The sequence below is a fragment of the Pongo abelii genome, chromosome 10 (genome assembly GCF_028885655.2).
Source record: "Pongo abelii isolate AG06213 chromosome 10, NHGRI_mPonAbe1-v2.0_pri, whole genome shotgun sequence".
Classification (NCBI taxonomy): Eukaryota; Metazoa; Chordata; class Mammalia; order Primates; family Hominidae; genus Pongo; species Pongo abelii.
In genome coordinates this window covers 95241266-95256512 of record NC_071995.2, presented here as the reverse complement: position 1 = coordinate 95256512, position 15247 = coordinate 95241266, and the positions used below count along the sequence as shown (strand labels likewise).

The 15247-nt window shown below is 38.3% G+C and overlaps 1 protein-coding gene across 3 annotated transcripts in view; it reads right to left on the bottom strand.

The window, feature by feature from the left end:
- The window catches only part of CFAP54 (cilia and flagella associated protein 54), a 386240-nt gene that overhangs the window by 143501 nt on the left and 227492 nt on the right, over positions 1–15247 (bottom strand). For all 3 annotated transcript variants that reach the window (XM_054527528.1, XM_063712226.1, XM_063712225.1), the window contains 2 exons: positions 9524–9603; positions 7489–7649 (listed from right to left, as the gene is read on the bottom strand). In XM_054527528.1, coding sequence (XP_054383503.1) covers positions 7489–7649; positions 9524–9603 — 241 coding nt within the window. The remainder of the gene's footprint in view (positions 1–7488; positions 7650–9523; positions 9604–15247) is intronic.

The following is a 15247-nucleotide window of genomic DNA, read 5'->3' as shown; positions in this document are numbered from 1 at the left end:
GTTAAATAACATCCCAACTTCTTAGCAGTTACTGAATTTTAAACTCTCAAGATTTTGCTGAGCCATTAAAATGGTTTAGATATTTGTAGAAAATTTTCTAAGATACTGTAATTAACTTGTTTTTTATTTAAAATAAAACTAACCAAGAAAATAACAACAACAACAAACATAGCATGGAGTCAGTGTTTGCACAGGAAATGTGCCCTCCCCACACTCTTCCTCCCTCAAAGCTACACACATTTCCGAGGCACCTCATTTACTCAGTAGCTTCCAAGGCTAACTCAGCATGGCTGATAGAAAACCCTGGAAAAAGAAAATGGTACCCATTCCATTCTTCTCATCTTGAAACCCAAATTCTAATTTTAAGAGAAACAAGGTATGAGGTTTGGCATCTTGCTAACCCAAAAACTTAATGAATAAAATATAAGACATACCAGTATGTCCTAATCCACTCGGTACTGCTTAGTTGCAGAATGGAAAATTTCTAGTTTCTCCACTACACTAGACAGATAGAAAGTATGTGAGGATTACCTACTGCCAACAGTCTAAAATCCCAAAGGAAGAAAGTTTCATTCTGAGACAAAATTAAAAGGCCCAAATATTTTTCCATTTAAACAATAGATTAAATGTAAAGGAGAATAGGAAGGAACACTTATTTAAAAAAAAAACCCACAGGATTTTGAAAGAAAGAGGCAGCCCTAGAAGAGGTAGAAATACAATTTGAATAACTTTGATCCCATTTATTTCTTATTAACATTCATGACAAAAATGGTCAGTTTGTTCTCATAAAATCCATGCAACTCACTCTACCTGTCACCCTAGGGAATGTGCCTTTCAATTTCCTTGACACATAATTTTATTAGAAGTATCATGAAATGTCAAGCTAACCATCATTTAGAAAAGGGACTGTCCAACACTCTCAGCAGTACCCAAACAGAAGCTCACAGGGGGTAAAGTTCACATGAGAAAAACTCATTCATCTTGACAGTAGGCTACCCCTAAATGACAACTCTGCTCCAAAAAGGCAATAACATCAAAGTTTTTTTGCAGGTTTTGTCCCAAGGACCAGGTTCATGTATTTAAAATAGGAGCAATTCTGATATACTTGCACACTATTTGCATATGTCTATCTGGTTTTCAAATTAATGTTCTATTATGACAGTCCTTTCTATGGCCATTTTGTAATTTTTAGTTTCTCATTTCATTCTTCCTCCCTAAAAAGAATAAAAACCACTCATATCTTTCATACCAAAAGGGTATAGGATACACAGAGAGCTGGGGAAAGAATGAAGGTAATGATAAACATTTTCTAGGACTGCTGTTGCTCTCCGACACATAGTTTGGAAAAAAAAAAAAAAACAGTTCTATAGAGAATTATACAGTAAAAATTTCTTCTCCCTTCAAACTCCAATGGGGAAAATGGTATGTTATTACACTGAGCATATTCTACCATCAACTACCATGTGTCCTTAAAGATAGCTATACATATGACAATATTCTAAGCCAGTGGTTCTCAAGCTTTTTATTCTCAGCACCTCTATATACCTCTAAAAATGATTGAGAACCCAAAAGAGCTCCATCAACATTTGCCAACATTAGAAATTCAGCTAAAAATGTCTTAGTTTCCTTAACATTTATTAATTCCTCTTAAAATAAAAATAGTAAACCTATTACATATTAACATAAATAAAATATTTTATGCAAACAACTATATTTTCAAAAAAATTCATGAGAAGATTGACATGGATCTCTTTAATGTCTTCTTTAATAAAAAACAAGCTACCAAGTGGCCAGGCATGGTGGCTCATGCTTGTAATCCCAGCACTTTGGGAGGCCAAGGCGGGTGGATCTCTTGAGATCAGAAGTTTGAGACCAGCCTGGCCAACATGGTGAAACCCCATCTCTACTAAAAATACAAAAATTAGCCAGTAGCACACACTACAGTGTGCACCTGTAGTCCCAGCTACTCGGGAAGCTGAGACAGGAGAATCGCTTGAACCCAGGAGGCAGAGGTTGCAGTGAGCTGAGATCCTGCTACTGCACTGCAGCCTGGGTGACACAGCAAGACTCTGTCTGAAAACACACCACACACACACATACACACACACAAACACACACACCCCTACTTAACAGAAGATTGTTCATATCTTTTTCTACACTCAGTCTTTTGTAAAATATTGTTTTGGTTGAAGTGTATGAAGATTAGGCGTCACACAGTCATTGGAAATGGGAGAAGTATTTGAATAGCTGCTTCAAATAACTGTTTTAATGTTCTTCTTTGATACTACACCAATGTAGTATCAAAGTGACAATTATCATGTGATAAGTGATCGTTTTTTTTAAAGTTTGTTGCAATGTAGAATCTAATACCACATATTGCTGAACTTTTCCTACTTTGTTCCATTAAAATCTACTGCTCTATCTTGTTCACTAGGATTTTGTAACATTATGCACAAGTCATTTAGGAAATATTGTCTCCCTGAGTTACATAGATCCCCCAAATGTTGAAGTATTTTATTATACAATATTTTTAAAAGTCATGTTTTTAGCATTTCTACCAATCTGACAGAAAAAAAATCTAAACATTAGAAAATTGTCAAGCTCGTGGTGGCTCATACAAGTTTCCCAAACTTCTAGTTTTCCTGTGAAAGTTTAAATTCTATCATCAGCAACAAATACTATCAGTTCTTTCCCTAGAAGTGGCATACTCACTTGGCTCATTTTCAATAAAATATTTGCCAAATACTCAAGTCTGAATAACCATAGTTTGTCCATTGTTTTTCAAATGAAAATGGTATTCCATGAAGAAAGCAGCCTGTCCAACTCTCAATTCAATCACACACATTCTTCTTCAAGTCAACCACAGCTTTCATAAGCAGCAGACATACCTAGGCATATTTCCCATATAAATATTCCCATAAGATGTTAAAAATATATATCCAAGGATAGGGATTTATAAGTGCAAGATTTTACTGCCTCGCCAGGGGCATTCTTAAGTGAAACTGGCATTTTTTAAATTACAAGTGTGCAGGAGTGAAGACAGCAATGACTACTAGTACAGTTTGGGGCTGCTGCTCTGATTCATGGTGAGGCGCCAGAAGTCTTATCATTGTTGCTTCTGCAGCATCAGTGTGAATGACACAGTGAATAATGCAAATGCTGTCTTAGTTTTATTAATATGGTTCTGATCTCATGTACACGCCCATGCCCAGGGGGTCTGGGAGACACCCCCCAGAGATGTGCAGACCACACTTTCAGAATCACTGCTCCAAACATACTTTACAGAATTTCATCACTGCTTAAAAACTACAAAAATTATAAATCTCCCAACTCCTCTGCTGTCATCTAGATTTAGATGTGGTTAGTCATGGAACAGCCTTCAGTCAAAGCTTGTAGGCTTATACTGATGAGATGATTATATGTTTCCAATCAAAGCAAACAAGGATTTCTGCTGAATTGATTTCCCCTTTGGGAAACATATAAGTGGGATTCTCCTGTTTAAAGAGAATGACAGTCTAAAAATCTTAAATGTAACTCCTCTTCCAAATTTCAATTTGAATGGGGTTTAATGTATGGAATTTCATTATAAATGAAAAAAATAAGGAGAGGAAAAAAAACAATACTTTTCATCTAACTTGACCATTTCTTTTCTCTTTCAGTGACTATATTTTTTCATTTATAGAATTTCTATTTTGCTGTTTTCCAAATTCATCTGTTCCTTTTTTATGTTGTCTCATTGTTTCTTTGTAGATTCTCTTCTATCCTTCCTATCTTTGAACAGTTTGTTTCTTGGGCTGTGCAGTCTGCCATTTATTGTGTCTGCTAACTCTCTGTTATGGCTGTTTCTTCATCTGATTTATAATATTTGACTCGGTGCTATCTTTGGTGGGAGTTATTTTCCATAGAAGTCTTGCATTTCCTGGGTTAACCTCTATGAGACTGTTCAGGGTATGCCTGTGCTCCAGCTCTATGATGTCAGGACCTTTTTAAATTAACTTCTCAGGGTTTCTGCATTTCATGGATGATGTCAATTTGGACCCCACAATTTCTAATGGCATCAGCCTGGGGAACTGATTTCTCTTGGGTGACTTTTTCCATCTGTGTCCCTGGCAGGCAGCTAGTCCCCTGGCTAGCCTCCAGAGACTATTCTGTATTTCCAAACTAGAGGATAACTTTATTCTGTATTAGAGAAAAAGAGAAGACTGGACTGGGCTCCTACTCGACTGTGCGCCAATCATATCAGAACATCACATTTGCTCTCTGTACTGGGTCTTTTTCATTATCATCTCTCTCATTTCAAGAGAATTTGTCTTGACCCTACTTCTACCAACTGCAGTCACCCTCTTTCTCTACTCCCCTTCATAGTAAAACTCTCCTAAAGAATCATCTTTATTTGTGGGCTCCAATTTCTCTCTTCCCATTCTCTCATAAACAACTCTAAACATAATCTTTCCCAAGCATCTTCTAAAGTTACTCCTGTGAAGGTCATCATTGGCCTCCACGCTAAATCCAGGGGTCAACTCTCTATCCTTACCTTACTCAATCTATCAGAAGCTTGTGGCACAGTTAGTTGGTCACTCCATTCTCCTCGACCACTTTCTTCACTTGGCTTTCAGGATTCCATAATCTCTTGGTTTTCTTGTATCTTACTGGTCACTTCTTCTCAGTCCCCTTTCTGGTTCCTCATTTTCTCCCCAGTCTCGTAAAGTTGGAGTACAAAACTCAGGGCTTGATCCTTGGTCCTTTTCTCTCTTCCATCTATTTATACTCCCTAATGGAGCTCATCCAGTATTAAAATTCTGTCTTTATTTTTTTTAGTTGTTATACTGTACTTTTAAATTTGTATTATTCTTATCATTGTATTTTTATTGATGCTTAATAGACATATATATTTCCAGGATACATAAAATATTTTGATACATTACATAATGTGTAATAATTAAATAGCAGTGATTGGTATATTCATCACCTTACACATTTATCTTTTCTTTATGCTGGGAATATTTGAATAACACTGTCTATATTCTAAAGACTCTCAGAATACTTGACATCTTCAATTGTACATCTAAGGGACATCTCAAACTACATACATCCAAATTTTAACTCCTGATGTTTCCCCTAAATAAGCTGCACCCCCACAACCTCCCCATTTCAGTTAATGACCACTTCTTTTTTGACTCCTCTCTTTTTCTCACAACTTACATCCAATATCTGTAAAATAGAATGGCTCTACCTTCAAAATGTACTCAGAGTCCAAGTACTTCTCATTACCTCCAGTGCTATCACACTGGTAAGAAACACCACCATATTTCTGTTATTATAATAGCCTCCTTAATTCATCTCCTTGCTTTCACACCCTTTTCCTCTTATAATCAATTCTCACACTAGCAGCAAGAGCCATCCCTTTACAAAGAAAATCAGATCATGTCACTCCTCTCCTCAAAACTCTACAATGACTCCCCACTTCACTCAAAGTCAGTCTTTACCCTGGCCAAAAGGTCCTATGTAATCTCCTTGTCCACCAGTTACCTCTTTGCCGATCTCCCTTGCAACTCTGCCCCTCACTCACTCCACCCTAGCCACAAGAGACCTTGAGCTGTCCCTCAAACATGTATCAGGCATGTTTCCATGGCCTGTACCACTTTCTCTATAGATATTTGCATGGATAATTCTCTCATTTAAGTACTTTGTTCAGATGTCACCTCATCAATGAAGCCTGCCCTGACCACCCAAAATGTGGTTCAGATGTCACGACTGATCCCACATACACACACGTCAAGAGGGTATGAAAGCGGGTACTGCTCACAAAATGAGACCTTGCAAGAAGATCAGAGCAGGTTCCCAAACAGGTGGGAGAATGTATGGAGAGAGCAAGGAAAAGAGATTGGCTTGGAGTTTTATGGTGGTTGGTGGGTGGCACTGAGGTAAGAGTTCTTGCACATGGGCCAGGACTTACATGGTTTGAACTTTCCACTAACACCAAAGGAGGGAACAGATGGGCTTTCTTATCTGCTTGCTCAGGTCAGGGGCAGAAAGAGAAGGGGAGTGGTCGGGCTTGAAAGCTGTCAGCCATTGAACATCAAAATGGAGTCACACTCTTTATTACAACCACACAATTTTAAAATGGTAACTCGTCCCCCTCCAACCTCTACTCCTTATATTCTCCATAGCACTTATCATTTTTGTCCACAATCTGTAATTTACTTGTGTTTATAGTTTATTGTCAGCATGTTTATTATCTATTAGAATATAGGGCAAGATTTTGCACAATATTGTTACATATTTTGTCTAGACTGTATATATGAGTATTGGGCCACTGATACTTGCCAGGAGCTTAGAACAGTGCCTAGCATATTGAAAGTGCACAAACTTATTTTTTAAATGAATTAATGAATGATAAGAAATGTATGCATTATTAGATGAATCATTATTGAATGTGTCAGAGGACCTCACAATAGAAGTGTTTATCACAAATGGCATGGAGAAACTCTTGAATGTAGATATCCATATTATTAAATATGAAAAAAGCACTATAATATTATTTTTACTACTCTATCTGACTGCTTATATATCTGTGAGCATATGGATACAGAAACTGTATTCTATGCATCTTTATATCTTCACTGCCTAGATCAGAGCCTGGCAGTGAGAGAGTTAACAGATACTGGTTGACTAAATAAATAAATCGATGAACAAACTAAATGAAAGAACTGACACTAACAATTGCAGCACATTTAAATAATTAGCCACCTACAACAGTTTATTAAAAAGTTCAGTGCAATATGATGCAGAAACTGTTACTTTTTCAAAATAGGTTTGTTTTTAATATTTTAATTCAATGTTTTAGGAAAAAAAACACTCCATAGGTTTTATTTGTAAAAAGGTTTCGTCTTTTTAAAAAGTAAATTAAATGTATTAAAAAAATCAAAGCATTGTTAATTTGTTCATTCTATATATGAAATTAAACAACCCAGCTGTGTGCCTTCATAAAATAATTGCTTTATTGAGAACTGTAATTTTTTTTTTTTTTTTTTTTTGAGACAGTCTTGCTCTGTCACCCAGGCTGGAGTACAGTGGGGCAATCTCAGCTCACTGCAACCTCTGCCTCCCGGGCTCAAGTGATTCTCCTGCCTTAGCCTCCTGAGTAGCTGGGATTACAGGTGCCGCCACAAAGCCTGGTTAATTTTCATATTTTAGTAGAGACGGGGTTTCTTCATGTTGGCCACCCTGGTCTCCAACTCCTGGCCTCAAGTGATCTGCCCGCCTCAGCCTCCCAAAGTGCTGGAATTACAGGCATGAGCCACCACACCCGGCCAGAGCTATAATTTTAAGTGTAATCATGTATGAAAACTTCCCTGAATAATAAAAAGCAAGCCACTGTGGATATACGAATTTCTAAAACTTACATAAAATTTAAGTCTATTTAACAAACTAGGGTGAAGGAACTCTCTTCAAAGGTATCCCTCCCCTGTGCATGGAGAGACGCACCTGTATGCCGCCCGGTGCCTCTGCAGAGCAACTGCAGCCAGCTGAAGCCGGGCCTCCACCACAATCTCCAGCTCGCCAGCGGAGCACTGAGACAGGGTCTTCTGTTCCACCTCGGACAGAAGGAAGTTTAGCCTGTCCTCAGCTTCCATCAGTAACATCGACTAAGGAAAGGATACCATACATCACGTGAGTTCAGAAATAATACAAATACTGTCTCTTTCTTCTTTAGCAAATATTTTTCATGTACTGAAAAGTAACAATGAATGGAAGACCAAAAAGGAACTCGGTATCTAATCATCAGAGAAGAGAGTTCAGCAAAAAGGAAAAAGGCAACAGAAAATGAAAAGGAAAGTGAAAGCAAGCATCAGCATGCATGACAGTGACCTTTTCTTGTGTGCACAGCTGGTGCTTGCTATTCACAGTAGTTATGTTCTATAAAGTTCTCGCAAACACTGATTACTGGATACTGAGCCATTGCTCCTAGGGGAGATATGGAGAAAAGTACCCGAGAGCCTCTGGTCACAACATTTTCATTAACTGCTCAATACACAGCCTTGTTTAATGTGTGTTTATGGCTAAGGATATATAATAGTATATTTAATATATACTGTTAATTCACTAACCTTGAACTCACAGCCAATAGCACTCACTTCTGAAGGAAGCTTATCTAACACACACAGTTTCTCCATAAGGGACACCACAGCCCTCTTAACTTAGAAATGCTCCACAGCACTTCAGCACTATGCTGGAGGGTCATTGTAAATATTGACAAAAATTCAAAAAGCATGGTACTAAATAGACCGTGAAAAGGACACTTGTTTACAGTATGAGAGTGGCAACAAAAAGTCAGAGTATCTCCTTGTTCAACTCAGCTGGGAATGTGTGCATTGGGCAGCTCAAATTTTTCTATGCTCTGCATGTGTTCATGAATAGCCAACAGAGTGCCAAGAGTATTGATTTTCAGGCTACAAATAAATTTCAGTGGATCTGCAAATTAGCAAACACAGAATCTGTGAATAATGCAGATCAACTGTATTTCAAGTTAAAGTATGGTCACCTAGTTGGTAATGTGAAGATAATGAGATTTTTACAGTAGACAATCAATAGTAAATAGCATCCTAACACGGCAGAAGATAAAGGGACCAACCAATCTTTCAAGTGACAGGCCACTAAAAATGTATTTGTGCAGAGCAGTGAATATTATATAAATATTAGGGCAATTCAGTATAACGTTTAAGAACATGGATTTTGAATCAAAAAGATGTAGTCCTTCTCCTGGATCTATATTTTATTAGTTGTATGATATTAGTCAAATTCTTAGATATCTAAGCCTGAGTTTTCTCATGGTTCAGCACAGCACAGTTCAAAATGATTGCTACCTACATCATAAAGTTATAAAAATTAAATAATCATGCAAAAGCTGTTGTTGCCATTGTCATCACTAGTATTGGGAAATGATAAACGGGGGATGGAATACTCATATCCCACCAAATAATGAATCATGTTTTTTTTTTTTTTGAAATGTAGTTTCGATCTTTTTGCCCAGAGTGGAATGCAGTGGCGTGATCTTGACTCACTGCAACCTCCGCCTCCTAGGTTCAAGTGATTCTCCTGCCTCAGCCTCCTGAGTAGCTGGAATTACAGGCATGCGCCATCACGCCCAGCTAATTTTGTATTTTTAGCAGAGACGGGATTTCTCCATGTTGGTCAGGCTGGTCTTGAACTCCCAACCTCAGGTGATCCGCCCACCTTGGCCTCCCAAAGTGCTGGGATTACAGACGTGAGCCACCACGCCCAGTCGAATCATATTTTCTGAAGCACCTTAATCAGGCTGTGAAGTCAAAGCTGGACACCACTGGACATCCACTTTTCTCATGAGGAGTAAACTCCATCTCTGGCTCCAACCCATTCTTATACAAGAAAAGGTAACTGCTCCACAAGAGCAAGCATAACTCTGAAAGCAGGCCCATCCAGGGCCTAATAGTGGATTTTTGGTAACTAACTTATTATGGTTTGAAAACAGTTTCAAACTTACCTTTAGCATGCTAAGAGTGATCTCATCTTTAAGTTTTGTAAGATTATAAAATGAACTTCCATCATCCTTTGAATATATCTCTATAAAGACACAAAATTTTGGAAGGACCAAGGATATCTATGGTTAGTTTAAATATTAATTCTAAGTTTATTTTATTTTATTTTGAGACAGGATCTGGCTCTGTCACCCAGCCTGGAGCACAGTGGCACAATCTCAGCTCACTGCAACCTTCACCTCCTGGGCTCAAGCCATCTTCTCACCTCAGCCTCCCGAGTAGCTGGGACTACAGGCACACACCACCATGCCTGGCTAATTTTTGTATTTTTTGTAGAGATGGAGTTTCACTATGTTGCCCAGGAGAGACTTGAACTCCTGAGCTCAAGTGATCTGCCCACCTTGGCCTCCCAAAGTGTTGGGATTGTAGGCATGAGCCACTGCACTCACCCTAATTCTATTAATAGTTCTTAAAACTCATCATTCACAGGAAAACTATCCATAAGTTTAATAATTTTTTTAAAAACACAATGATAATATAGAAACATGGGAATATAGAAACATATTCCTGTATCAAATAGTCCCTAATGTCATATATTAGAAGGCTGAAGCTGATTCTTACAACAAATCAGACAATTCTGAAAGAATTTTTTAGGTATTTAGTGATGTTATTCAAGTTATTGGCTACTGATATAGTTTTTCCTCTTCTGGGATCCCAGGACTCCTGAAAACCGTCTTCCAGATATTTCTAACATTTCAATAAGATCTCCGTGGAAACATCAGTTCTGCTAATGTGAACAAGCCCATCAGTCTAAGAGCTGAGCGTGAGACCAGTTGGAAGAGCATAATCCACAATACTCAAATATCTCTTTCAAAATCTCCATCCACAATCCAAAGCCTGCTCTTATTCTGAACTGGGGAGAAGTGAGAGAATTCAGATCACAGTCTTTGCCTGCTTCATTCAACTGGGCTTCTAGACTGTGGGAGAGAAAGATAAACCACAAATCATTTGACTACAAATGACAGAAAAATATATCCACCTGAAGAAATTAAGTTTGTTAAGTGCGAAGAAGAATTCTGAAATAACATGGAACTTAATACACCTAACTTCCTCTCCTCTTTCAACAGCAACACTTCCCTACCTGGCTAGTCTCCTAAATTATGAAGGTCTGAATCTGGGGGTCAGCTGAGGATGAGGGAGGGCTAGGGCTCTTGGAAGGCCCAGCAGGAGGATCTGGGACTGGGCTTTTTCACCTAAGGGAGAAAGTAAGAATGACAGAGACAATGATGGAGACAAAACAAATGCCTGAACATGGTACAAAAGAAGCCTGGAATGCATGTTACCATACAAAAGACCCTAGGAAGAGTTTAACCTAGACATTTTCATGAACCCACGTGTGATAAAATTAACATGGGTCCCACATGAGTGTTCTCCTCTAGAATAAAAAGAAGAGCTAGACAGATAGGCCATCCATAGGTGAGGAGATATAGGAGTCCTGATGCCTTAGGAGAGGCTAGTTACCTGCCTGCCACTCTACATCTCACTGACTTCACCTTCTCCATTGCATAGCTGATACCAACAAGACAGGAACCCCAATGGGATGACCAGCAAAAATAACACCATATCTAGGATCTGTGGTTCAGACTAATCATGTTCACTTATATGCATACTCCTCTCCTTTCTGAGCACCTGGCAAGCTATACTTCCTGGCCTCTTTGCACTTAAATACAGTCTTATCCAATTACATAAGAATTCCAGACTAAATTCCAGAGTTCCATTTAAGGGCTCATGTGCCACCCTATGGCTTTCTAAGCAAGGTCAGGGCAGCGTGTTTCAGATGACGCGCCTCCAAGATAGCAGCACTTGGGTACCTGAGTGGCTTTGCAAAACACAGCCCCTTGTCAATCTGAGCAAGAACTAAACCCTTGCTGTGTTAAGCCATGATATTTAAAGACTGATTTGCTACGACAGACCAGCTTAGCCTGACTTCTACAGGGGCTCAGTAGGCAAGAAGAGGAAACTCAAATGGGAAACAGAACTGCTAGGAGCAAGCATGACAATTTGAACCCAAAATAATAAGAACACTTATGGAAGTGCAAGTAGAGTACCAAAAAATGCTTTCTGGAACTAAATGCTTTGTCAAAATGCAGATTCTTTCAATGTTCAGGCAGGTTTCAGGCAGATGTGCTTCCAGAAAAATCCCTGATCCAAAAGAATTAAGGAAACATCTCCAATCAAAAAATCAAATTTTCTAAAATAAAAGAAATAGATCTCTTATCCGCATTTATGGAAGCCAGAAGACTAGGATTAACATCTAGAAATACTGAGGAAAGGATAGAAAATCTACATATTTAATTCTAAACTGGTAATTACATATGTAAAAAGTTAGTACTAAATAAAGTTATTGAAATTGAATGGACATGCTAAGGGAAAACTAATAAGAATCTAGAATTAAAATCAACTAAAATCAGGAGTTGGATGTGAAGTGAGGTGATGTCACCTGCTGAAGGGAAAAGCACGAGAGAAAAAGGGAAACCGAAAGTTTTTCAAAGTCTTTAATTTGAGTGGAGTAACCTGGTAAGTGAACTAGCTGCTGTGTTATCTACAAGTGATAGTAGAGAATATGGGCCTAATTGTGAATTCCAGGAAGGGAACATAAAAAGGGCACAAAATATGAAAAAAAAATGAGAAAATATATTATGTTATTGGATGGGAAGACAATAAAAATATATAAATTACATTAAAATTAATATAAGCATCTTAATGAATTCCAATGAAAAAGCCAAAAGTGCCTTTTGTCTTTTGTTATCATAGTTTTCTTGTTTAGAATCAGATTGAATTACCTTGAAGTATGCAGGTAGAATATTCCTAAGAATATATGAGGAAAATAGGAAAAAGTGAAGGGTGAATAGTGATGACCTTAACAGACAAAAGTACTAATATTTTTCCAGATTGTTCTTTCAGGAATCATGAATCCAGCAATACTTCACCCCTTCTAGAACCCACAATCCACTGACACTACCAGTGTTTCACTGTTCCCTTTCCCTCTCTTCCCCCTGCCATCGCATCCCTCCTTACCCAGCTTTAGTTCCTTAGTCCATCAAACATAATCACTCTTGCAAACACCTTAAATTTCCTTGCCTATCTCTCCTTTATGGCACCCACCTGGTCAATCCCCAAGCCCCTGCAAATCCAATTATCTGTTGACATCGGCACCCCTGAATTTTAATGTGGCTGGGAAAAAACCATGCTAACTCTTCTCACTTTAAATTCATACCAGAAATACAAAAAGGCTCTGCAAGCTGCCCAGAAGTCCTGCTCCATTTCCCAAGTCCATCTGCCCTCCTATGCTCTAAGACAACTACTTCATCCCTTCTCTTCTCTCCTTAAATCTCCAACACTTTCTCCCTGCTTCTCACTCAACTGATGTCTTTGTTTCCTATTCCAATGAAGAAACCAAAGAAATTAGCAAATAACTTGCAAACATACCCACAATACATCTCTCCATCCATTAGCATGTGAACCTATACACTCTACCCTTCAACTTGTCATTATAGGTGAATTTTATGTTGCCATGTAGGGCCAAACCCTCCATTTGAGTACTAGTTCCATTCCCATCTTGCCTACTTAAGGGTATCATGTTAGATACCTCCTCACTGCACACCTTGCACCATCATTATTTTCCCTCTTCTATTTGATGATTCCCATCAAAACAAAAACAGACTGCTACTTTTTCAGTTTTTTTTTTTTAAAAAAACCCTCTTTTGTCCCTTTCAGCAGCCTCCCCATTTATTTCCATTCACTCTGATTCCCCTGCACACATTCTGTTTGATTCCACTCCAATAAGGGTTAGTTCAACAAAGTTTATTTTCTAGATTCTTCAATGACATTTTTTTTGTTAAGTCCAACCTCCATCCTCCTTGGCCTTTTGATTAAATTGATCACTTCTTCCTCCTCAAAACACCTTGTTCACTCATCCTTTCTCAGTCTCCTTTGTGGATTCTTCCTCATTTATTTGACCTCTTGCTGATGAACTCAAGCATTTATTCCTTCACCTGTCTCTTCTCCATCTAAACTCATTTCCGTGAAGATGACGTATGGTCTTAGGCCTTTAAATACCATCTATAGACTAATGATTGGGAAACATTTCTTCAGTGTGGACTTCTCTCCTGAGCTCCAGGATCATATCTCAAACTACCTACTCTTTAGTTCCTCTCAGGTGCTTAATAGGCATCCCACACTTAACATGCCTCAAAGTGAACTTCTGATCTTCCCTTTCAAATCTTTTTGACTCCACCTTCAAGGTGTATCCAGAATCTGGCTACTTCTCACCAACTCCACTGCTACTACTCTTGTTGAAGCCATCATAAGTTCTAACTTGAATTATTCAATAGCCTTCTAAAAAGAAATATGATTATGCTCTTATATATTCACCCTGTTCATTCCCCTAACCCCATAGCCTAACCTAATCTCAATACAGAAACCAGAGTTCGGCTTTAGAAACTTTTAATTCTTCCTCTTAAAATTTTTCCAGTGGTATTCCAACTCACTCAGAATAAAAGCCAAATATTTTATTATGACCTTCAAATCCTTTCATAATCACTCTGTTATCTCCCTGACAGCATCTCCTGGAACTTTTACCTTTGTTCACTGGGCTCCAGCTGTTCCTCAAGCATGCCAGGCACACGCCCATCTCAGGGTCTCGGTATTTGTTCCCTTTATCTAGATACTCTTCCTCAGAAACTCACATCTCATTCCCTCTCCTCTTTTAGACCTGTGCTCAAATATCATCTGTTTATTAAGACTTTTCTGATAACCCTATTTTAAATTACACCCCACTCCTGCACTCCCTAACGCCCTTTCCTGCTTTCCAAAGCACTTGTTACCAGGTAACCCACAATGCCTTTATTCATTTAATTTATTGTATTTTTCTACCATAACAAGTTTTTTTTTTTATTATTATTATTATTATTATTATTATACTTTAGGTTTTATGGTACATGTGCGCAATGTGCAGGTAAGTTACATATGTATACATGTGCCATGCTGGTGCGCTGCACCCACCAACTCGTCATCTAGCATTAGGTATATCTCCCAATGCTATCCCTCCCCCCTCCCCCCACCCCACAACAGTCCCCAGAGTGTGATGTTCCCCTTCCTGTGTCCATGTGTTCTCATTGTTCAATTCCCACCTATGAGTGAGAATATGCGGTGTTTGGTTTTTTGTTCTTGCGATAGTTTACTGAGAATGATGATTTCCAATTTCATCCATGTCCCTACAAAGGACGTGAACTCATCATTTTTTATGGCTGCATAGTATTCCATGGTGTATATGTGCCACATTTTCTTAATCCAGTCTATCATTGTTGGACATTTGGGTTGGTTCCAAGTCTTTGCTATTGTGAATAATGCGGCAATAAACATACGTGTGCATGTGTCTTTATAGCAGCATGATTTATAGTCCTTTGGGTATATACCCAGTAATGGGATGGCTGGGTCGAATGGAATTTCTAGTTCTAGATCCCTGAGGAATCGCCACACTGACTTCCACAAGGGTTGAACTAGTTTACAGTCCCACCAACAGTGTAAAAGTGTTCCTATTTCTCCACATCCTCTCCAGCAACAAGTTTTAAGAGAGTATTTTTTGTGTTTATTTTCACTGTTATATTCTCAATTCTCAAACAACATAGGAGGTAATAAATAGTTTTCAGTTATAAAATCAAATTAAC